At 58.6% G+C, this 24,442-nt stretch overlaps 1 protein-coding gene across 2 annotated transcripts in view; it reads left to right on the forward strand.

Annotated features, from left to right (window-relative positions):
• Nucleotides 1–939: 939 nt before the first annotated feature.
• Grip2 (glutamate receptor interacting protein 2) overlaps nt 940–24,442 on the forward strand; it is a 33,219-nt gene continuing 9,716 nt past the window's right edge. For both annotated transcript variants that reach the window (XM_026383023.2, XM_026383025.2), the window contains exons 1-18: nt 940–1,016; nt 9,631–9,711; nt 9,992–10,127; nt 10,702–10,847; nt 11,362–11,448; nt 12,150–12,225; nt 14,244–14,389; nt 15,808–15,955; nt 16,044–16,213; nt 17,330–17,455; nt 18,446–18,595; nt 19,706–19,892; nt 20,417–20,562; nt 21,192–21,272; nt 22,678–22,744; nt 22,838–22,983; nt 23,210–23,354; nt 24,070–24,209. In XM_026383023.2, the coding sequence (XP_026238808.2) occupies nt 977–1,016; nt 9,631–9,711; nt 9,992–10,127; nt 10,702–10,847; nt 11,362–11,448; nt 12,150–12,225; nt 14,244–14,389; nt 15,808–15,955; nt 16,044–16,213; nt 17,330–17,455; nt 18,446–18,595; nt 19,706–19,892; nt 20,417–20,562; nt 21,192–21,272; nt 22,678–22,744; nt 22,838–22,983; nt 23,210–23,354; nt 24,070–24,209 (2,218 nt within the window). In that variant the 5' untranslated portion in view covers nt 940–976. The remainder of the gene's footprint in view (nt 1,017–9,630; nt 9,712–9,991; nt 10,128–10,701; nt 10,848–11,361; nt 11,449–12,149; nt 12,226–14,243; nt 14,390–15,807; nt 15,956–16,043; nt 16,214–17,329; nt 17,456–18,445; nt 18,596–19,705; nt 19,893–20,416; nt 20,563–21,191; nt 21,273–22,677; nt 22,745–22,837; nt 22,984–23,209; nt 23,355–24,069; nt 24,210–24,442) is intronic.

Genomic DNA, 24,442 nt, shown 5'->3' on the forward strand with positions numbered 1-24,442 from the left:
CAGGAGAGACTTGGGCCTACGGACAGATTTTGAACCCAGATCCAAAGTACCATGGGGGGTTGGAACAACAGGGGTAGCCAGAAATGGTGAGCTAAATTCCAGAAGCAGCCCTCAGCCTGTGGCGACCCGGCAGCCGTCTTCTATTACCCATGGAACGTCGCCTGTCCAGTTGGGTGCACTGTACGGTTGCCCAGGTTGTTGACTCCCACCGTTCAGGGCCACTTTTACCCTGACCTTCTCTTCAGAGAGTCTGGCCCTGGCTTGGTGAGACGGGGGACAGAAGAAGTGGCTGCAGCTGGCTTCCGCCTGTCACAGATGGGTGCAGAAGGAGGCCCTGGGTGCCCATTGGGATCTGCCTGGTCCGCCTTAAGCCAGGAGCGGACAGGGCTGAGGCCCAGCTGGGGGGCGGGGGAGGGAAGGGGCAGCCTGCCAGCTGTGGCCAGAGCCTGTGACCAGCTGTGCCTGCCCGTCAAGCCCAGAGGCGGGCAGATCGGTCAGCAGCTCATTTGATCTTCAAATAAGCGTGTGGGGAGGGGGGGGGAGGCTGACCAGGGGGAAACTGAGGCTCTGCGGGAGGAGGCCGGACCCTCTGGTCTCCAGCACCAGGATTTCTAAACTGAGACCTGCAGGGACACGTCCCCGCATGGTGCCACCTCCAGAGAGTTGACCCGACTCGTGGGGTTTCTGTGCAGGTTTTGTGCAACCGGGGATTTTATTAAAATAAAAGCAATCATCAAGTTCGGGCCTCGCTGTGCCCATTTTCCAGGTGGAAAGACTGAGGCCCGGGGAGGGGACGCACTGGCCAGAATGCCAGGACGTGTCCCCTTTAAGCAGAGAGCCGCCCTTGGCAGTGGGTGGACTCGGGGCCCAGCCAGTGGGAGCCGAGGTCCCCTCCCTGTCCCTCCCTGGGAAGGAGGAGGCCCCGCCCAGTGGCTCCAGGGGACTTGGTGGTCAGCCGCTGGGGACAGAAGGGGACATGCTGTGCGGGCTGAGCCGGGAGACCCCTGGAGAGGCTGGTAGGTGAGGTGGGCGGGGCCAGGGGGCTGCCACCAAGCCTGGGGACCAGGGTGACCAGCCCTTGGGACTGCCACTCCCAGAGGCCCAGGGACTTGGGCAGAGTTGGGGGGTGGTGGTGGTAAGGGAGATGTCCCCGAGCGCTGGCTGGGTGGCAGGAGGGTGGGGCACAGTCGCCACATTCCTGGGGAGTGGCCGTGGGGCAGCGCTCGGGTGCTCTTGTCTGTCTGTCTGTCCATCCACTTATCTCTGGGCGACTTAGCCTAACTTCCCCGGCCCCAGATCACTCCGTACTCGGTGCCCTGCGGTCACCCCCTCCCATCCTGTCCTCCTTCACCCACCCCCGCCACCTGGCATGCTCTGGACATAGCTGCACAATGGCTTTAAGGGCCGGGACTGTGGTCCCAGAGGGCAGAAGAGGAGACTGAGGGTCAGGGAGGACCACTTAGATGACTTTAATAGCACCACGCCCCCATCCCTGCTCGGAAGGACCCAGACACTCTTTCTCCCACTCCCCACCCTGGTAACGGGTCGTCAGAGGTCAGCCCTGTGCCCAGACTCAGCCCCACCACCCCCCAGCAGCAGGGGTAAGAAGAGTGACATTTGTGTGACTTTCTTTGGCTTTTGGGCTCTGTTCTAAGCTCTTTTTTGGGGGGTGAATTTTCTCATTTAAATCCTCCAGAGAGTACCGTAAATGGCGCACTGTTATTCTCCCCCATTTTACAGCTGGGGAAACTGAGGCACGGGATAGTAGGTCACTTGTCTCTATCAGGTGACCTCTCTCTCCTTTCCGGAATGCTCTAACCCCTCCTTGATGATTTACTTGATCCTCTCCACTGCAGCCCTCACCCTCCTGTCCTCCCCAGGTCCCAGAACCTCCTGAGTTGACACCTGCCTCCGTTGACATCAGCCCAAAGGCTCTTTTTTTTTTAAGTCCAAAAAAGCAGCTTCAGGTGCAGCGGGATCCAGGTGCTGAATTAGCATCATTAGGGCTCTGGGCTTCATTTCCAGACAGACTCTTCTTGACCTTCAGGCTTAAGGTCAACCAACTCTAAGGAAAGAGCCTGTTTTCTGATAGTTCCAGCAAAAGTTGCTGGGCTGGCCCTCATTGGCCCAGCTTGGATCCCATGCCCACTGCTGACCAATCACTGGGCTTCTGAGTGGTGCCCGCCCCCTGGGGCTGGAGGGATTGTGGCCTGATTGGCTGGGGCTGGGCCAATCAGAGGCAGGCTTGGATCCCACACCCATTGTTGACCAATCACTGGGCTTCTGAGCGGTGGACGCCCCCTGGAGCTGGAGGGATTGTGGCCTGATTGGCTGGGTCTCGGCCAATCAGAGGCAGGCCCATCCCCAGGCTGGCCAATCCCAGCAGGACTGCGCACAGACTGGGCCAGGAAGCCCCGCCCCAAGCATCCACTTTCCCACCTCTAGGATGGGAGGCCTTTTCTGACTTCCCTGTCACAAAGATGTCCTTGTCCCCAGGGCCTGAGTGAACATCGGCCACCCAGCAGGGGCCTGGAAAGCTCTTAGGGAGTATCTATGTGGCATGTGTCCAGGGGAGGGGTCCCTTGCTGAGCCCCTGGCTGCCCAGTTCTCCCCAGGGGCTCTCAGGGGAGCCTGCTCTCAGCCTGGGGAGCCCTTAGCAGGGGCTGGGGCCACCAGGGGACCTCAGAGGCCGCCCAGCCAGGAGCCTGGAGCCAGGGAGGCCCGAGTTAGCGTCCGGGTTCCGCCCCTTCCGAAGCCCTGGCCTTGAATAACTTGCGTCTCTTTGATCCCCATTCTCCTAACCCATAAATGGCAAATGAATTCAAAAAAGATTTGTTGGACAGTGACCCGTGTCCAGCCAGCCCCGGAGTCGACAGACGGAAGCCCAGCCCAGTCCCTGCCTGCCCCTGACATCCCAGAGGACAGATAAATAAGTGTGTTTTAGAAAAAGTCCAAAAAAAGCAGCTGGTGAGATGCTGTGCATCTTACCAGCTGAGCGACCACTCTGAGCTCCCACCAAATAGGGAAATCCGTGAGTTCAATCCTCAATGTCCTTTCCCCTGTCCTTCTCCGCCCCCAGAAAAGCTGAGGAGGAGGCCCCCTGCCATAAATTCCTGAAGGAAGTGAGAGAAGCAGTTTGTACAGGCTGGGAACAGTATTCTGGGCAGGGGAACAGCCAGTGCAAAGGCCCTGGGGTGGGGTGTGTAGAACAGCCATTGGAGTGCCAGCAGGCAGGAGTGGAGTCGGGGAAGAGGAGAGCATTAGGAGGCTGTCACGGTGGGGAGGACTTTGGATGGGATCTTCTCCGTGTTCCAGGAAGCCGCTATTGGAAAATTAAGTCATTCTGTAGGTGACCCAGTTTCGAGGTCATATCCTTGCTATAGCTAGTGGCAGAGGGAGGGCAGAGGGACACAGACCCAGAGCACAGATGGCCAAGCCTGAGCCACCTCCCACCTGGTTGGGGGCTGCCAAGCCCCCTGGAGATGGGCTCTGGCAGGGGTGTGGCTTCAGGCCCCAGGTCCTGCTCAGTGCATGGAAGGTAACTTGGGGACCCTGGAAGTCCCCTTCCCAATGCCCTGACCCCTGTCAGTGGCCCACTGCCCTCCTGTGTAGGGAGGAGAGAGGACCCAAGGGTTAAGGATGTGGCCTTTGGGGATTCAGAGAGATCCAGCTCCTGGATGCTGTGCAGCTTACCAGCCGAGTGACCTCTCTGATCATCCATCTCCCTAATTGAGAGACAGGATCTCGTTAAGTTGCGTGGGACCTCGCTAAGTTGCCGAGGCTGGCCTCCACCTTGTGATCCTCCTGCCTCAGCCTTTGAGCTCCTGGGATTACCGGCATGTGCCAGGGGTACTCGTAATTAATTTTCTCTTACAATCCTTGGCACTGAGTGAGTCAAACGTTCTATGAGAAATGCTCAGATGCCTGTTCTCTGGAACTTAGCAGCCCCAGAGCTACATAGTTCTTTAGCACCCCCCAGGCCTATCCTGGCATTGGGGGAGCAGCCAAGAATGGACCTGGAAGGTAGGGCCAGAGCCCTGGGGAAGCTAAAGAATCCTGGATCGGTGCTGTGTGACACTGAGCCGTTTCCTAAACCTCTCTGTGCCTCAGTTTCCTCATCTATACCATGCAGGTGATAATGGCACCCGCCATTTAAGACTAGCGTGAGGATAACGTTGTGGTCATTTTCAAGTTCTTAGAACAAGTCCTGGGTTCAAATTCTGGCCCTGCCCTTCACCACTTCACCTGTTGATCTTCCAAATGGGAATAACGCTGATACCATCTCCAGAGTGACAGCGATTAAGTGAGATGCTATTTATCCAGCGCATACCATCGTCCCCTGATCCAGAGCGGTGGTTGCCATAACTCTAGGAAAACCTTTGAATGCTCTGGGGGTCAGAAAAGGAACCACTGTGCTTCCTCTGCACCCTACACCAGGTCCCCTTGACCCGAGAGCAGGGTAGGAGCGCCCCCATTCTGCAGAGGGCAAAACTGAGGCTCTGAGAGCAGCGTCCGGCCTCAGATCTCTTTTAGAGCAGAAAGCTGGGGGGTGGGTCAAGGATTGTCACTGGGCCCTCGGGAGCACCCTTGAAAGGTCGAAGCCAGGGGACAGTGGGGGCCACAATGGAGCCAGGTAGGTGCCCCCTTCTGCATTGGCACATGGCCGGCTGTCCCTTGTGTCCAAGCTGATCCCATGCACGGGCTCATTCCAGGCCCCGAGGAACCAGCTGTCAATCAACCTTGGAGCTGAGCTGACGGCCCTACCCCTACATGCCTTTGGGGTGACTTCCTTTCTCTTTTGCCCTTTTTTGTCATCTTAGGGGTGACTTCTCTTTTGTTAACCTTAAAGAAGTCCCTCCCCACCCAGCAGGGGACAGCAGGGGGACCAGGTCCCAGGTGTAGGGGGAGGGGGCTGGATTTCTGGCAAGATCTTTCCCTGCACTCCCTGCTCCCCAAAGCCACATTTTTCTGCTGGGGACTGGGGGGGACCCGGTTGGCTTCACGATGGAAATGAATTCCCCTCCGAAGCCAGTTCTTGGGCAAAAAAATCTCCTAATTACCCATTGCTGGAAGGAGTCGAAGTGGGGGGGAAAACATGTGGATAAAAATATCTCTTGTTTTTTTTTTTTTTTTTTTTTTTATGCACGTTTCCTGATGCAAAAGGGTTGGGAAAGATGTTTTTGAAAAGCCTTCATCGCTAAAGCATGTAATTACCCGGTCCCAGAACAAAGAGGGACAGGGAGGCACTGCGCATGCGCCTGAGGGAGGGGGCTGGGGTCTGAACCCCAGGATTTTTTTTTTAAATTTTCTATAAATAATGTCACCCCAGCTTCTCAAACCCCAGGCCAACAAGGGGAGACGCCTGCATTTCACCGATAGGGAAACAGAGGCTCAAGTTGGTGACATTGATGCTGCTTCTTTGATCCTTGGTCTGCTGCCCCTCACCCCAGGGTGAGCTTCAAAGTGACAGCACGCCTTCCTTCCGGGTGGCTTTCTGAATATGTGGAGGGGTCTGGGTTATGCAGAAACCTCTTGGGCGGTAACTTATCTGGGACCTCTTGGCCAAAATGCACTTGTCTTCCCCAGGGAAGTCCCTCCCAAGGTCTGACTTATTGCCCATGGACTCTCTGTTGGCACACAGTGCTATGAATCTGGTTTGCAGCTCCCTCCACTCCCCAGCAAGCTGGGAAAAGAAGCATTTTGAGCCCAAAGCCAGGAAAATCGGGGAGAAATGAGGGAATTGGGGCCACTCCGTGTTGAGACAAGCAGACCCACCCACACACTTCAGCTGTCCCAAGGGTGTCCCCAGGGTGTCACAGTGCAGCCCAGCTCAGCAACGGAGCAAAAGCTGAATACTGGATGAGATGAACTTGGAGGAGACCACGCCAGGAACTGGGTTCTCTCTTTAGCAGCTAGTGGGTTCAGCCTGGGTGTCAGACCCCGAGTTGGGGGACCCTGTCCATCATCCTTCCTCAACGTTTCGGACTCTTTTGATCATCAGGGCTCAAAACTCCACCTTGGACCTATCGTCCTGCTCAGCTCTGCTTTCTGAGTTCTTGCTCTGAATTTGGTGAACTTGGTCCCCAGCTTCCTTAAGCGGATTGTCACCCCCCTCCACCCCCTTTGTCCCATCCATGCACAAACCTCCCAGCAGGCAGCTTAGCTCCCGTCTTCCCGGGACACAGGAGGAGAGAGGGATTTTCCAGTGACAGAATCTAATTTGCACGGGATAAGACACATTTTCATTTCAGAATCGCCCTCGTGAAATACGCGAGACGCTCCCTGTCACACAGTTGACAGAATCCAGTCTCTCTAATTTTATTAGCTCGGAAACATCTTGTTGAATCGAAATGAAGTGCGTATTAGGGAGCCCTAATGGGAGGCATTAGACTTAATGGGGTGTTACTTGCCTCCGTGGCAGCTGATGCGACAGGGGGTCTGGGGAAGGAGGGGGGAGCCGAGCTGCTGGGGACCCAGCCCCAGGGGCCCAGGAAAGTGAGCACCAGCTTAACTGCTGTTTGATTTGTTATTTAGCAGCTCCTGCCAAGCCAAGGCCAGGCAGCTATTTGGTGGAGCAGTGACTGGGGAGCTGGGACAGCGTCTCAGGGGTTAGAGTGAAGATGGTGGCATTGCCAGGACCCTGAAACCGTGATCCAGGCTGGCCCCTCCTTCTCCCAGACTGTGCCCCGCCCATGGATGAGCCCGCCCCTTACCCAGGCTGGCTCCGCCCTCCCCAATCTGAGCCCCGCCCCTGGCTGAGCCTGCCCCTTACCCAGGCTGGCTCCGCCCCTTACCCAGGCTGGCCCCGCCCTCTCCCAGACTGAGCCCCACCCCTAGCTGAGCCCGCCCCTTACCCAGGCTGAGCCTTCCCCTTACCCAAGATGGCCCCGCCCCTTCTCAGACTGAGCCCCGCCCCTTACTTAGGCTGGCCCCGCCCCTTACAGGGATGAGCCCCACCCTTTCCCAGGGTGGCCCTCTCCTCTCCCAGACTGAGCTCAGCCCCTGGCTAAACATGACCCTCACCCAGGCTGGCCCCGCCCTTTCCCACACTTAGCCCCGCCTCTGGTTGGCCCCGCCCTGATCTGGGCTAGCCCCGCCCCTTTCCCACGGGTGAGCCCCGCCCCTTTCCCAGGCTGGCCCCGCCCCTGCCTGTGGAGCTCCTGCCCAGCGCAGGCTGACGTTGCTGTCCTGGGGAACCTTTGGCAGGGTCTGGAGTGATTTCCGGTTGACACCCGGCCTCTGGTGACACTTGAACTTCCTACAGCGCAGAAGAGAGGCTCCCCGCCGTCACCACCAGGACTTATCTAGCAGAAAATGCCATTATTGTAGAGGTTGAGAAAGTCCCTGTGGACTGAGCCCTGGTCTTGGTGTGACTTAGTCCCCACCTGGACCCCAAGTTGAGCCTGGACTTGGCCCATCCCAAGTCCTGATTCAGGGCCAGGTCCATTTACCCAGGCTGACCCCTAAACTGACCCTCCCCCTCATAACAGAGACCTGCAGGATGGGGTACGCCCTCTGCCACCTGCCCAGGTGGCTCCCCCTACCCTCCTTTCTGTCCCTGAGCAGGGAGGTGGGGGAAGGGGCGTGGCCTCCTCGCAGCTGGCGGAGGGCGGGGGCGGGACACTCAGGAGGCCTGGCTGGAGCCAGGGGGTCAGGGAGGCAGGGAGACCCTTCTCTGGCGGCAGCACGGGGAGTATGCTGGAGCCTCAGTTTGCTTATCTGTCAAGTGGGCATGATGGTAGCCTCTGCCTCTTCCCAGAGTCACTGTGAGTCGTGAACAGGACCGAATGAGACAGTGTGGGTGGGCAGGACGTGAGGGGTAATCTGGAATACGATCAGAGTAACAAAGGGCATGGCGTGGGAGGGGAGGTCCTGCCGTTGTTGCAGTGGAAATCTAGCTTCAGATCACCTTGAGATGCACAGACGACCTCTCAGGAAAGTCAGGCAAACCTCAGGAGTCGAAAAAGATAAAAAAAAAAGGAGCGGTGCGGGGCCTGAGGGTGCACGCCTGCCCCCGCGGCAACTCTGGAGGCTGAGGCAGGAGGATGGCAAGTTGGAGGCCAGCCTCAACAACTTAGCAAAAGATGAGATACAGATATTCGATACATCTATTCTATCAGCTTTGTACTAGAGATCTCCCCTGGCACCACTGGGCAAGTTAAAGAAATAAAAGGGACCAAGATTCGAAAGTAATACAAGTGTCCTTTTATGCAGATGACATGATTATGTCTGGAAGTTCCCGAGGACGCAGAGCAACTTGGGACCCTCTCATGTCTCTTTTTTTTGGTGGCAGGGGGAAGGGGCACACACCCACTCTGAGTCCTCGGGCAGCTTCTTACACAGTGAACCCCGTCCTTGCAGAATCACCCCGTCAATCCCACTCCTGAGGCTTTATCCAAGGGAAATGGAAATTCAAGTTCCAACTCAAACCTGGATGGAAATGTTTATTATGCTCCCTGCAAAATGAGCCCAAATTGGAAACAACAGAAACGCCTTTCACCAGATGAAAGGCAAAAAAAAAACAAAATCTGGTACAGCCACTGAGTGGAACACGCGTTGTTGATAATAACAAGAAACAAAATACCCAGACACGCCATGCGGGTGAATAGCAAATGATTATGCTAAGTCACACACACACAAAAAATGAGGCTCAAAAGCCTGTAATACGGTAGGACTCCATGGATAGGCCCCTTCTGGAAAAGGGCAAAATTGCAGGACCAGAACAGAGCGGTGCATGTCGGGAACCAAGGCTGGCAAGGGATAGATCTAAAGGAGCAGCACAGGAGAATTTGAGGAGGTGATGAAATAACCAGGAAAAAATAACTCTGTACAGAGGCAATTTTTTTCCCTAATATTATCAACCCAGGGGTTGGGAAATGCCTCTTAACCACCTCTATCATCAAGCTCTGGGACTTTCATCACCTCCCAACGACCTGGGAGGCTGAGGCAGGAGGATCTCAGGTTGGAGGCTGGCCTCCACAACTCAGCGAAGCCCAAAACAACTTAGGCAAGATCCTGTCTCCAAATAAAAAATAAAAAGGGCTGGGGATGTGGCTCAGTGGGTAAGGGCCCCTGGGTTTGGTCCCTGGTACCATAAGAAAAAAATAGTCCTCACAAATAAGCCTTGGTTATGGCCACTCAAGACTGAGTCAGTACTGTCCCACGTGAGCGGTGGCACCTGCGTGTGACTGAGCTCCCCGTCTCTGCAGGTAGGCAAGCACGCCCCCTCCTGGCAGGGTCAGCAGCCGTGGGTTCTGATCTACTTTGTAACAACTCCCCAGCTGTGTGACCCTGGACTTGGAACTATCCCTCTCTGAGCCTCAGCTTCCTTCTGGGGTACCGTGGAATTGTATCACCCACCAGAGTAACGTCACCGCCCGCAGATGGCGCTGAGTCTTCGACCACAGAGTGGCCCTGAAGCTCCAGGACCTGGCGGGGACTCACCACAGTGCCATTTGACCAGAAGAGCTGGGGTGGAGGGGGGGAGAGCTTCTTTAGGACAAGGGAATCCATGTTCCCTAGAGGAGGATCCGGGGTTCCTAGTGGCTGCCACCCACAGCCCCAGGCAGGGGGCGCCCTCTGGGCTGAGATAGGGTGGAAACCAGGGTGTCTTGTCTTTGTCCCCTGCAGACGATGGGCCGTATTCCAAAGGTGGCAAGGACGCGGGAGGCCCTGAGGTGGCCCTGGCATGCCGCAGACAGAGTATCCCAGGTAACGACATCTCTATCCTCCCCCCTCCCCCTGCCCTGGACGCACAGCGAGCCCAGGGTGCCCGTCCCAGAGCCTCAGCTCTGCCACTCGCTTGCTCTGTGACCTGGGGCCAGTCGCTCCACCTCTCTGATCCTCCGCTATAAAAAAAAAAATGAGATGATATTCCTCCGCCTTTAGCAACGCAGTGCGCATGCCTCCCCGGGGTTGGCCTCGCCTGTCTTGGACCAGGGGACCCCAGCACCGTCCCCTGCTGCGTGCTCACGGTCCCGTCTTTCTGCAGAGGAGTTCCGAGGGGTCATCATGGTGGAGCTGATCAAGCGGGAGGGCAGCACCCTGGGCCTGACCATCTCCGGAGGCACCGATAAGGATGGGAAGCCCAGGGTCTCCAACCTGAGGCCTGGGGGCCTCGCAGCCAGGTGAGGCAGGGGCTTGGTCGGTGACGTGAAGGGGTCCCGAGAGCCTGGGCTGTTCCCTCTGTCTAGAATGCTGTTCCCTGCAGTACCTACCCGGCAGGCTCCTCAGGTGCTGCTAGGTGCCCATGTGAGCCATCATCTGGCAAGCCAGGACCAACATTAGGGAGTGACCCAGATGTGATATTCTGGACCTTCCTTGGGCTTGTCCCTGGGCTGGTCAGAGTCATCATCAAGAAGGTGACAGACGGCCTGCGTGTGCCTGTCATCCCAGCAGCTCAGGAGGCTGAGGCAGGAGGATCGCAGATGGGAGGCCAGCCTCTCAGCGAGGCCCTGAGCAACTCAGCATGAAAACATAAACCTGCTTAGAGGACAAGATGGGACGGGGGGACAGATGGGGGGGAGGCCTGGTGTCCCCCATCCTAGGTTCAGATCTGCCCTTGCTGGTTACCCCCTTGACCTCTCTGGGCCTCTACTTTCCCATTTTGTCCAAAGGATCCAGAAATCCTCAGGGTCCCAGGGAGGGGAGGTCCCAGGGGCTGGTCCAGCCCGGTCACTCTGGGGTCCCCCCCTGGTTTAGGAGCGACCTGCTGAACGTGGGGGACTACATCCGGTCAGTGAACGGGATCCACCTGACCAGGCTGCGGCACGACGAGATCATCACTCTGCTCAAAAACGTGGGCGAGCGCGTGCTGTTGGAGGTGGAGTATGAGCTGCCCCCGCCCGGTGGGTGCCCCCCGGGAACCCTCTCCACTGCCTCGGTCCGGTCGTGGGTGGACACGGCTACCTCCTGCCAGGGCCTGGGGGGTGGGGGTCGTGCCAGACACGGGGAAGGGGATCCACAGACATCCATGCCTCGCTCAGGACATGGATGCGGTACGCTGTCACCAGGAGGCGGCAGGACCCTACTGTGCTTTTGCAGATTGAATTTCCAGATGTTTTTCCTGGAAGGGGGGGTGATTTGGGGGACATGGGCTGACCACGCACCGTCCCCACTGCCCTGAGGTGGGCCACGCTCTGAGTTCCCCAAGTTGCTCTCAAGTCTGGACATTTGAGACTTGACTCAAGCCTGGGTTTTTGGCAGCCTCTTTGTGAACAGGAGGCAGGCTCCTCCCTCTAAGTAGGGCACTACCCGGGGAGTGTGAGATCTCCCAGCGCCGCCGCTGGAATAAGCTTGGGGGACATCTGCCGGCTGAGGGGTGTGACCGTGGGACTCAAGGGAGTCTCTGTTTCTCTCCAGCCCCCGAAAACAACCCCAAGATCATTTCCAAGACGGTGGACATCTCACTCTACAAAGAGGGGAACAGCTTTGGCTTCGTCCTCAGAGGTCGGTGTGAGAATCACCTTTGGAGTTAGTGGGTGGGGACACAAAAGAGGCCAAGGGTCATTTCCTGTGTGCTCAATTTTGCTTTAATGAATGTGACAGATATCTAAGAGAAAATCATATTAAAAAAAATTTGTGGTGAGCGGGGTGCGGTGGCACATGCCTCTCTTTCCAGCGGCTCAGGAGGCTGAGGCTGGAGGATCGCAAGTTCAAAGCCAGCCTCAGCAACTTAGCAAAGTCTTAAGCAACTCAATGAGACCCTGGCTCAAAATGAAAATAAAAAGGGCTGGGGAGGGGGCTCCATGGTTAAATACACCTGGGTTCAATCCCTGGTACCCACCTCCCCCCCCCCAAAAAAAAGAGAAAATTATGGTGAAAGCTACTGTGAGACTGAGAACAAAGTTTGGAGCTGCCTAGCAACCAGGGCAAAAAGGGAAATAAGATGAACTCACAGGAAGGGAAGCAAGTCATTTAGCAGAGAGAGGATTGATCGTGTTCCCTGTCCCTCGTCCTATCAATGCAGGGTGGGTGGGTGGGGGAGAGATGTATAGTGGGTGTCTCACAAGAAGTGTCGGGACTAGCAAGGACAAGGTCCTCAGGCAGGTGGAACTGAGGAAGGCTGATCTAGGGACTTGGTGGGGGGCCTCTGGGTGTCAGGGAAGGGGTGGGCAGGTGACTCCCACCTCTTGTTGAATTGCGTTCAGGAGGTGCCCACGAAGACGTGCACAAGTCCCGCCCGCTCGTCCTGACCTACGTGCGTCCTGGTGGCCCAGCTGACAGGTGAGGCTCAACGGGAGGAAGCCACAGCCTCACTCCGCACCGACCTCCCCTGCCTCCCCGGGGAGGGGGCAGAGTGGAGGCCATGGTGCCCATTCTGTAGAGCAATGATTGAGGCCGGCAGAGGCCACACCCGGTGGCCAGAGCCCCTCAGCATCCTGGGTGCAGCAGGACAAGTCACTCCAGGCTGCCCCCAAGCCCTCTTACCCCACCTCCTGCCCTCTCGGTCCCCCGGGGCTTTGTGATTGGCTGGTTCTGGCTGTCACTCAGCCTCTAGGCAATGCCTGGGTCCCTACACAGAAAGCCCGCCCCTCTCCTCTCCAAGCCCCACCCCGCCCCGCCCCTCTCCAAGCCCCGCCCCACCCCTCTCAAGCCCAGACCCACCCCTCTCCAAGCCCAACCCCGCCCTTCTCCAAGCCCCGCCCCTCTCCAAGCCTAGCCCCTCCCCTATCCAAGTCCAGCCCCGCCCCTCTCTAAGCCCAGCCCCGCCCCTCTCTAAACCCAGCCCCACCCTCTCCAAGCCCAGCCCCGCCCCTCTCCAAGCCTAGCCCCTCCCCTATCCAAGTCCAGCCCCGCCCCTCTCTAAGCCCAGCCCCGCCCCTCTCCAAGCCTCAGTCCCGCCTCTCTCAAAGCCTCAGCCCCGCCCCTCTCTAAGCCCAGCCCCACCCTCTCCAAGCCCAGCCCCGCCCCTCTCCAAGCCTCAGTCCCGCCTCTCTCAAAGCCTCAGCCCCGCCCCTCTCCAAGCCTAGCCCCTTCCCTATCCAAGCCCAGCCCCACCCTCTCCAAGCCCAGCCCCGCCCCTCTCCAAGCCCAGCCCCGCCCCTCTCCAAGCCTCAGTCCCACCCCTCTCCAAGCCTCAGTCCCGCCTCTCTCAGAGCCTCAGCCCCGCCCCTCTCCAAGCCTAGCCCCTCCCCTATCCAAGTCCAGCCCCGCCCCTCTCTAAGCCCAGCCCCGCCCCTCTCTAAACCCAGCCCCACCCTCTCCAAGCCCAGCCCCGCCCCTCTCCAAGCCTAGCCCCTCCCCTATCCAAGTCCAGCCCCGCCCCTCTCTAAGCCCAGCCCCGCCCCTCTCCAAGCCTCAGTCCCGCCTCTCTCAAAGCCTCAGCCCCGCCCCTCTCTAAGCCCAGCCCCACCCTCTCCAAGCCTCAGTCCCGCCTCTCTCAAAGCCTCAGCCCCGCCCCTCTCCAAGCCTAGCCCCTTCCCTATCCAAGCCCAGCCCCACCCTCTCCAAGCCCAGCCCCGCCCCTCTCCAAGCCCAGCCCCGCCCCTCTCCAAGCCTCAGTCCCACCCCTCTCCAAGCCTCAGTCCCGCCTCTCTCAGAGCCTCAGCCCCGCCCCTCTCCAAGCCTAGCCCCTCCCCTATCCAAGTCCAGCCCCGCCCCTCTCCAAGCCCCAGCCCCGCCTCTCTCCAAGCCCCAGGCCCCTCCCCTACAGGAGATTCCTGGCCATTTTAAGAGAAGCCCTGGAATGGCCTTGTCACCAATCTAAATCTGTCCTTGGGACAGGGCCGTGTGAACTGCTATTCAGAGAACTTCCCAGAATAGCTTTGGCCACCTGTTGGGGCCCCTGAGACATCCAGGCCTGGGATTTGACCCAAACAAGAGGTCTCTGGGGGTGGGGGGGGGGTCAGTGGACGTTGCTAGAGCCCCCTCTCCTGAGGCCCTTGCCAAGTTCTTGTCGCCAGGCCAGATCCACTGCCGGAACCAATGGAAAAGGGGACCTTTGTGATAGGCAATGGGAAGCCCAAGGCCATGCCACCTCTGATGCTGTGTGACCCTGGCAGGCCAGACACCCTCTCTGGGCCCCGGTGCAGGAGTGGGCCCCAGCTTAGAGGTTCTAGGATGAAGTCCAGGCTGCCTGTGGATTCCTCCTTACCAAGGGGGTGGCGGAGGCCAGGGCCACCCTGGGTACATCCGGGCATCCCTTCTTTCTCGCCCCCGCCCCCTCCCTTCCCAGTCCTGCCTTCTGTGCGGTGCCCTGCGCTCCTGCCGGGCCACCCGGCTGACTGTGCCCTTCCCTGCAGGGAAGGCTCCTTAAAGGTGGGCGACAGGTTGCTCAGTGTTGACGGGATCCCCCTGCATGGGGCCAGCCATGCCACCGCCCTGGCCACTTTGCGACAGTGCAGCCAGGAAGCTCTCTTCCAGGTGGAGTACGATGTGGCCACCCCAGGTACATCGGGGACCAGGGTTGGGACAGGAAAAAGTCCGAGGTGGGGGATGCAGGCAGTGGCCATAGTTCCTTCCCATTGCCCAGGCTGTGTGACCTCCAGCCAGTCACTTAGCCTCTCTGAGCTTCTCTAGGCTTTAAATCCTGTCTGTCCGGGGTTGCTTGATGCACCCGGAACCCAACAGGTCTCTGTTCTCACAGAGCTGACGTTCTGGTGAGGAGAGAAGGTCAGAAAACAGAAGAGATAAGAAACAGTGTGTGTCACCAGGTGCCATGGTGCATGCCTGTCATCCAGGCTCCTTGGGAGGCTGAGGCAGGAGGATTACAGGTTTGAGGCTAGCCTCAGGCAATTTAGCAACAAATTGTCTCAAAATAAAATTTCCAAAAAGGAATGGGCCGTGGCTGGGCTTGTGGCTCAGCGGCAGAGCGCTTGGCCTCACACGTATGAGGCTCTGGGTTCCATCCTTAGCACCATATAAAATAAATTTTTAAAAATATTAAAAAAAAATAAGGACGGGGATGTGGCTCAGTGGGGAGACACCTCTGGGGTCCATTTCCAGTACCAAACACACACATGATATGGCACGTGCCAGGCGGCTAGTAGCACAGTGGGACAGAAGGAGAAAAGGCAGGGGTGTGGGAGGGGAAAGGCCCAGGGTGCTAACTAGGGTAGTGAGGGAAGGAAGCAGCTGGTGCAAAGGCCCTGGGGCAGGAGTCTAGCAGGCTTGACCCGGATGAAGCCCGTCTGGCTGGAGCACATGGGAGTGAATGGGAAGGAGGTAAGAACAGAGGAGGCGGGATCAGAGTGGAAGCCAATCAGCTGGAGGAGGCGACTGTCACTCATGGAGACTGGACCAGGCTGGTTATGGAGGTGGGATACCAGAAAGACCACGAGGGTCAGGCTGGTCTGATGGGCTGGCATCTGGATGCACAGCAAGTGTGACAGTGGCTCAGGGTGACATGGAGGTTTGGACTTGAAGCCACGGGGTGTGTTCACGGAGATCCCGTTTGATTTCTAAGACGAGGACAAATCATAGCCAATGTTATAGTTCATTGCTGGCATACAGCAGGCACTCAATAAGTGCAGACAAATTACTATTCACCGTGGGTGCTTCACTACGGGTGCTTCACCGCGGTCCCCACCCCCAGCCCTTTTTATTTTTATTTGGAGACAAGATTCCGCTAAGTTGCTTAGGGCCTCCCTTAGTTGCTGAGGCTGGCCTCCGACTGGCGATCCTCCTGCCTCAGCCTCCCAAGCTGCTGGGAAGACGGGCAGGATCTGGTTTTCTGATCTGTGGAGTGGGCATGTTCTTCCCTTTGGGGCAGCAGGTGTTCAGTGGACAGTGCAGAGGGACTGGGAAGGAGGGTGCTCGATATTTGCGTTTCACACCTGTTTTAAGATTTCTTTCCCCTGGTGCCAGACACGGTGGCCAGTGCCCCGGGGCCCTTGGTGGTGGAAATAGCCAAGACTCCGGGGTCGGCCCTGGGGATCTCGCTGACCACGGGCTCCCACCGGAACAAGCCCGTCCTCACCATCGACCGCATCAAGCCAGCCAGCGTGGTGGACAGGTGAGGCTGTGGGGGCGTGGGCGCAGGGGACAGGTGGCCCGCAGCTCTGACCGGCTGGACGCGCCTTCTCTGTCCCCTGTCTGGCCAGGAGCGGGGCCCTGCATGCCGGAGACCACATCCTGGCCATCGACGGAACCAGCACGGAGCACTGTTCGCTGCAGGAGGCCACCAAGCTCCTGGCCAGTGTGTCCGAGAAGGTGCGGCTGGAGATCTTGCCTGTGCCCCCGAGCCAGCGGCCCCTGAAGCCCACGGAAGCAGGTAGGTCCCCTTGGCCATGGTCCTGGCCGCAGCCCAGGGCTGTCCGGAGGGTGCAGAGGACCAGGAAGCCCAGGACTTCAGCCTGGAGGGACAGTGTGAGGCCACTGTTAACTATTGTCCCATTTCACACGGGAAACCGAGGCAGCTGAGGCTCAGAGACGTATGTACAGCGTCTCACAGGCCACCAGCCGCTAACTGTCCCCGGGCTCTTGTTAACTGAGCCTCTACTAAGTGCCCATCCTTGCTGGAAAGCTCATCATACTTCATTCCAGTCCTCTCTGTGGCCTGAGGAGGTGGCCCTGTCTTGATCTCATTTTACAGATGATCACAAGGCACAGAGAGGTTAAGTGAGTCGTCCAGATTCCACAGCTGGGCAGTGACAGGGCTGAGAATGTTTTTTTGGAACTGGGGATTGAACCCAGGGGTGTTTCACCACAGAGCCCCCTCCCCAGCCCTTTTTATTTTTTATTTAGAGACAGGGTCTCCCTAAGGTGCTCAGGGCCTTGCCAAGCGGCTGAGGCTAGCCTCCAACTTGGGATCCTTCTGCCTCAGCCTCCTGAGCTGCTGGGAATCAGGGCATGGGCCACCGCGCCCCTCTCAGAGCTGAAATTTCCCCTGCTCCATTAGCTCCAGGACTGGCCAAGCCCCAGGGTCGGGGTGGGACACGGAATCAATGGGCAAAATCAGCCCAGTCCTCCCCTGTCTATCCAAGGACATGGTGGCCCAGACGTGGTGGCCCTCCAGTGCGAGGGAGGGCCAGGCAGGGGCCTGGGGCAGTCTGGGAGGAGAGATCTGGCCCCAGTTTGGAGGCTGAGATGGGGAAGCAGGATCTCACAGAGGGGCCAGGGGGACCCCAGGGCAGCAAAGGCTCAGATGGAGTCCCCTGGGGTGAGGCTGGGGAAAGGAGGCCGGTGCCCGGGATCCGAGCCAGGCCCTGGCACTTCCCAGGGCACAGCAGGTCCCGTATATACCCAGGCCCGGGGTCCCCTGCTTCTTCCTCTCCCTGTGCACATGGGAAAGCAGGCTCCACGGGTGCAGGTGAGCTGGGTCTCCCTGTTCCTAACACCTGTCTGTCTGTCTGTCTGTCCATCTCTCCCGCTTACCTGTCCACTCCAGTCAAGCTGCAGAGGAGCGAGCCACCCCACCGCTGGGACCCCTGTGTGTCCTCCTGTCACAGCCCGAGGCCTGGCCACTGCAGGACGCCCACCTGGGCCACAGCTGGTGGCCAGGACCGCAGCCGATGTAACACACCCAAGTGGCCGCTGCAGCCGGCCGGTCCCCTGTGGCTTTCTCCTAGGGAGGGGGGCGGTGTACTAGCGGAAGAGAGCAAGACCCAGATTGGGAGGCCTGGCCACTGTCACCCAGAGTGTCAGGAGCAAGATGGGCCACGCCTCCAGAGCAAACCACACCCCCAGAGCAAGCCACACCCCCAGAGCAAGCCACACCCTCAGAGCAAGCCACACCCCCAGAACAAGACACACCCTCAGAGCAAGCCACATCTCAGAACAAACCACGCCCCCAGAGCAAGCCACACCCCAGAGCAAGCCACACCCTCAGAGCAAGCCACACCCCCAGAACAAGACACACCCTCAGAGCAAGCCACATCTCAGAACAAACCACGCCCCCAGAGCAAGCCACACCCCAGAGCAAGCCACACCCTCAGAGCAAAACCACGCCCCCAGAGCAAGCCACGCCCCAGAGCAAACCACGCCCCCAGAGCAAGCCACACCCCCAGAACAAGACACACCCTCAGAGCAAGCCACATCTCAGAACAAACCACGTCCCCAGAGCAAGCCACAACCCAGAGCAAGCCACACCCTCAGAGCAAAACCACGCCCCCAGAGCAAGCCACGCCCTAGAGCAAACCACGCCCCCAGAGCAAGCCACACCCTCAGAGCAAACCACACCCAGAGCATGCCACACCCCCATATCAAGCCACACCCTCAGAGCAAACCACACCCCCAGAGCAAGCCACACCCTCAGAGCAAGCCACACCCCCAGAGCAAGCCACACCCTCACAGCCAGGTTCCACTGGGTCTATGGAAACTGTAAAGTCATTGAGGCCCAGAGAGGGAAAGAGACTTGCCTGAGGTCACACAGCGAATATCTGAGGTGTCAGGAGGACAGCCTCCCCAGGTCTCTGGGCAGGTGGGTGACTTCCTGGGTCCTACTGCACAGCAGGGTGAGGGGCCCTGCCCGGGGGTTCACAGGGCTGTGCTCTTATCTCCCCAGCCTCGTCCTCCACACCCTTTTCCTCACCGACCATGAACCATGCCTTTTCCTGCACCAACCCCAGCACCCTGCCCCGCGGATCCCAGCCCATGAGCCCCAGGACCACCATGGGGCGGAGGAGGCAGCGGAGGAGGGAGCACAGGAGTTCGTGTAAGCCTTTGGTCCCTTTGGGCCACCTGTATGCTGGGAGTGAGGTTTTCCAGAGGGCGGAGCAGGACACCTGGGGAGGCGGGGCAGGCCGGGCTTAATGGCCCACGCCTGTCATCCCAGCGGCACGGGAGGCTGAGGCAGGAGGATTGTAAATTGGAGGCCAGCCTCAGCAACTTAAGGAAGCCCTAAGCAACTTAGTGAGACCCTAAATAAAAAAATAAAAAGGGCTGCGGATGTGGCTCAGTGGTGAAGTGCCCCTGGGTTTAATCCAAGATTCTGATCCATGCTATGACACGGATGTCCCCTGAAAACATTCTGCCAAGAAGCCAGTCGCTAAAGATCATGTACTATACGATTCTGTTTCCATGGAACATCCAGAAAACGGAAAATTTTACAGAGACAAAAAGATCGGTGGTGGCCGAGGGCTGGGTGAGGTGGGAGGATTGGGAGCAATAACAAATTTTCCTTGGGGTCAATCAACCTATTGATCATGGTGAACGCACTAAAACCATTGAATTGGACACTTTAAGTGGGCAACTACTCTGACAGGTGACTTGTATCTCAATGAAACCATTACCACTGGTGTATCCACCCTGTATATGCTACCCTCCCGTCAATTAATAGCTATTATCACATTGACCATCTTGATATTGCAGTGACACTTATTTTACTTCAGAATGGCCTCAAAGACCAAGCCTAGGATGCTGGCAGGATATTGGTTTTATTCTATTTTATTAATAGTTATTGTTAGTCTCTTACTGCAGCTGATTTATAAATTAAACTTTGTCATAGGTATGTGTGTCTAGGAAAAAGCATAGTATACACAGGGTTCAGGACTTGGAACGCATCCCATGCGGTTCAGAAGGAACTAGGGTGACATAATTATGCAGAGCCCCGGAATCTCTGTGTTACAAAATCAGGTCCCCACATACTGTCTTCTTTAGTCCTTGCCCCAAGCAGGTAGGAGTCATCATCCCATGGCACAGATGAGGAAACTAAGGCTCAGAGTCAGGACTCTTGCTTATGTGGCCCTCAGGCTCTGGTGTGGGTGGGCTCTGCTAAGGCCTCTCTGGGGCAGGCCACCTGAGTGCCATGATCACCTGTCCCCAGTATCCCTGGCTTCCAGCACGGTGGGGCCAGGTGGGCAGATTGTACACACAGAGACCACAGAGGTCATTCTCTGCGGAGACCCCCTCAATGGCTTCGGCCTGCAGCTCCAGGGCGGCTTCTTCGCCACTGAGACCCTGTCCTCTCCACCCTTGGTGCGCTTCATTGAGCCCGACAGCCCGGCTGAGAGGTGAGCCTGCTGCCCTTCCCCTTTGTCCAGTGTATCCACCCTGTATATGCTACCCTCCCGTCGATGGATAGCTGTTATCACATTGACCATCTCGGTATTGCCTCAAAGACCAAGTGTAGTGATGCTGGCAGGATATTGGTTTTATTCTATAAAACTGACAAAGGGGACAGTGGGGAAACTGAGTCAAAACATCAAGCCCCGGCTTCCTTAGTGTGTCTCAGCCATCGAATCGACCAGCCCCATGTTGACAGTCGAGGCTCAGAGAAGTTGATTCACTTGCTCAGGATCACACAGCACAGGCATGAAATCCTCAGGACTCACGCTCCTGCATGCCTTGTGGAGTCCTCTGAGGATCTTGTGAGGACTCTGGCATCTCCCCCCATGGACAGACAGACAAACCGAGGCCCAGGACGGTCAGGCCCTTAGCCGGGGTCCTAGGACATACTGTCTGACGATACATAGCTGGCACACCCAGTGGACATGTCATGCAGATTCTTCTCTCTGCTGGGCCACCCGGGGTTCAGGTGTGGGCTGCTGCAGGTGGGGGACCGTGTCCTGTCCATCAATGGCATCGCCACGGAAGACGGGACCATGGAGGAGGCCAACCAGCTCCTGAGAGACGCGGCGCTCACCCACAAGGTGGTGCTGGAGGTGGAGTTCGACGTGGCCGGTGAGTGGGTGGCCTCTCTTGATCTTGCACGCGTCCTATGCAATTTTCCCAACACCCTGTCCCTCTCTGTGCCCAGTCCCCTGCTGGGGGACAGCATCCGGTGGAAGTAGGAGGTAGCCTGGGGCTGGACCGGGGATACCCTGAGCTGCTTCTCTGCATGATTCAGCCAAAGGATCCAGATTCTGGTGGTGGGCTCTCCACCCCGTGCGACTCTGGACAGGACACTTTCCCCATGCGTAAAATAGCAGGTAGAACCCACAAGAGGAGTATCCTTGGGTTCAAGAGCATGAATCATGTGACTAGACCTAGACAGGACCTGGCACATAGTAGGTGCTCAGTAAATCCTTGCTGGATCCAAACTGGATTGAATGTGGCCTTGGGCACCTCCCACACTGACTGACAGTCCGCGGCCTGCGTTCCGGTCCTGACTCTGCTCTGACCATTGCGGGTCAGTCGTTGGGAGCAAATGTGTTCCTTCTCTGGCCCTCGGTTTCCTCCTCCATCAGGCGGAAGAAGCAGAGCGGGGTTGGAAGGGTCTCTCTCAGGGGTCCCTCCCCGCCAGGCCAGAGTGGGGATCCCCGAGGCTCCCGCCGTGGGCCTCACATCAGCCCACATCTGTTTGTTCGCAGAGTCGGTCATCCCGAGCAGCGGCACCTTCCATGTGAAGCTGCCCAAGCGGCGTGGCGTGGAGCTGGGCATCACCATTAGCTGTGAGTCCCCCTGCTGGAAGCGGGTCCTCAGGCCACGCCCCCCAGAGCAAGCCACGCCCCAGAGCAAGCCACACCCTCAGCAAAGACACGCCCCCAGGGCAAGCCACGCCCCCAGAGCAAGCCACACCCTCAGAGCAACCCACACCCCCGAGCAAGCCACATCCTCAGAGCAACCCACACCCCAAGAGCAAACCACACCCCAGTGCAACCCACACCCTGAGAGCAAACCACACCCCAGAGCAAGACACACCCTTCAGAACAAGCCACGCCCCAGAGCAAGCCACGCCCCAGAGCAAGCCACACCCTCAGCAAAGACACGCCCCCAGAGCAAGTCACGCCCCAGAGCAAGCCACAACCCTCAGAGCAAGCCACACCCTCAGAGCAAGCCACACCCCAGAGCAAGCCACATCCTCAGAGCAACCCACACCCTCAGCAAAGACACGCCCCCAGAGCAAGCCACGCCCCAGAGCAAGCCACGCCCCAGAGCAAGCCACACCCTCAGCAAAGACACGCCCCCAGAGCAAGTCACGCCCCAGAGCAAGCCACAACCCTCAGAGCAAGCCACACCCTCAAAGCAAACCACACCCCAGAGCAAGACACACCCCAGAGCAAGCCACAACCCCAGAACAAGCCACGCCCCAGAGCAAGCCACGCCCCAGAGCAAGCCACGCCCCCAAGACAGCCACACTCTCACAGCAGCCATGCCTCTCAGAGCAAGCCACACCCCCAGAGCTAGCTACACTCAGAGCAAACCACGCCCCTCAGAGCAAGGCACACCCTTCAGAACAAGCCACACCCTCAGAGCAAGCCACACCCCAGAGCAAGCCACACCCTTGGAGCAAACCACGCCCCCAGAGCAAGCCACGCCCCCAGAGCAAGCCACACCCTCAGAGCAGGCCACACCCAGAGCAAGCCATACCCTTTCAAGCAAGCCACGCCCCTGAGCGCAAAGCCACGCCCCTCAGAGCAAGCCACACCCCTCAGGACAAGCCACACCCTCAGAGTAAGCCAAGGCCTTTCAAACAAGCCACCCCGAGGAGCAGCTGTCTTCTCGCCAGCATTGCCACACCCGGGACGCACCCAGCTTGGGCAGGAGAGGAGGGAAGATGGGAGCCCCCTGGCCTGACAAGGCTCCCCCTGGGGCTGTCAGGGGCCCTCCAGAAAGACCCACACTGCGCCTCCCGTTGTGTGACTTAGTCTCACCACTTCCCCGCGAGGCCCGGGCCTCCCACTGACCTTGCAGAATGGAAACGAGGCTCAGCTCAGGGTGGCGGAGGGTTTGTTCACGGTCACAGCCAGGAAGCCGTAGAACAGGGCGCCTCCTGTCCCCAGCAGCCCTGGGCTGCATGGCCCTGCCCCACCCTGAGGTCCTCCGCGGTCAGATTCATGGCCACTTTCCCCCCAGCGGCCAGCAGGAAGCGAGGGGAGCCGCTGATCATCTCGGACATCAAGAAGGGCAGCGCCGCACACAGGTAAGGGACACCCCTGGGGACACGGGGAGGGACGCCCGGGCCCCACGTCTGCCTGCCCCGGGCGCTTCCCATCCCCCACCCCGGCTCCCGCAGGACGGGCACCCTGGAGCCGGGTGACAAGCTGCTGGCCATCGACAACATCCGTCTGGACAACTGTCCCATGGAGGACGCCGTGCAGATCCTGCGACAGTGCGAGGACCTGGTGAAGCTGAAGATCCGGAAAGACGAAGACAATTCGGGTAGGGACCCGAGTGTCACCTCTCGGGCGCCACCCCGTGGGCCAGCGAGGTCCCATCTGGCCAAGGAAGGAGGGAGATGGGGACAGCTGAGTGTATGCGTGCAGATGGTGACCTCAGGGTCCCCACCGGAGCGGATGCATTGCATGGAGTGAGTGTCACCGCTGCAGGGGGCCAGCCCTGTCCCTTCCCCAGGGGACCCTGGCCCTCACGGCGTCCCCCTTTGCAGACGAGCAGGAGACCACGGGCGCCGTCAGCTACACGGTGGAGCTGAAGCGCTACGGGGGTCCCCTGGGCATCACCATCTCGGGCACAGAGGAGCCTTTTGACCCCATTGTCATCTCGGGCCTCACCAAGCGCGGGCTGGCGGAGAGGTGAGCGGGGCTCTGGGGGGACCCGGGTGGCCCCAGATGTCCCAGGGAAGGGACAGGCAGAGGGGCGCCCTGGTACTGCAGTGACCTAGTGGCTCCTGGAGGGAAGGCACCGCGCCCGCAGCGCCCCCTGCTGGACTCCTGGAGCGCTGCAGAGACTCCAAAGGTCCTTATGAACCACGGAGCGCCCCCAGCCCAGGCCTGAGTGTTGGGGACCCACAGACGACCCCTCTGCCCCCACCAGGCTGATGCAGCCCCGCGCTGGCCAACTGAAGGACAAACCGAAATGCAAATTTAGCCACTAACTTTCTAGTCGAAAGAGTTGGGCACAGTGGCGCACGTCTGGAATCCCAGCCGCTCTGGAGGCTGAGGCAGGAGGATCGCAAGTTGGAGGCCGGCCTCAGCAACTTAGCAAGGCCATGTCGTTATTTCAGTGTGCAATCAATATTTCCTTTTCCTCATACTACGTCTTCAGAATCGGGTGGCTATTTTAGAATCTAGCTGATCCTGATTCACATCGGCCACTCTCCAGTGACACAGAGGTCACCTATCCTGCCGGCCATACTGCCTCTTCCCGATCCGCTGCCCGGGGGCGTCTGGGGAGCATGCTGGACAATGCCTACCCCCGCTCACAAGCTCCCACAAAGGGTGACATCTGCGTCTGGGGTTCCGGATCCCTGACCCCAGTCCTCTGTCTTCTGTCTCCCCCCACCCCCAGGACTGGCGCCATCCACGTGGGGGACCGCATCCTGGCCATCAACAGCGTCAGCCTCAAGGGCCGGCCCCTGAGCGAGGCCATCCACCTCCTGCAGGTGGCTGGCGAGACTGTCACACTGAAGATCAAGAAGCAGCTTGACCGTGAGCGCACCTCCACGCCCTGGGCACCACTCAGCCCCTTAGGAAGGACGGGCCACCTGTCCCCCTGGGGTCAGCTTAACGCATGTCTCAGGAGTCCTTGCCACATCCCCAGGAAGGCAGGAGGGTGGCTGGGTCAGCTGGAGAGAAGAGGGAGCCTGGGTTTGGAGTCTTCTTCTACTTATTTTTATTTATTTATTATGATTTTTTATATATGAATGCATCATAATTCTTAT

The sequence above is a fragment of the Urocitellus parryii genome, chromosome 16 (genome assembly GCF_045843805.1).
Source record: "Urocitellus parryii isolate mUroPar1 chromosome 16, mUroPar1.hap1, whole genome shotgun sequence".
NCBI classification, from domain to species: domain Eukaryota; kingdom Metazoa; phylum Chordata; class Mammalia; order Rodentia; family Sciuridae; genus Urocitellus; species Urocitellus parryii.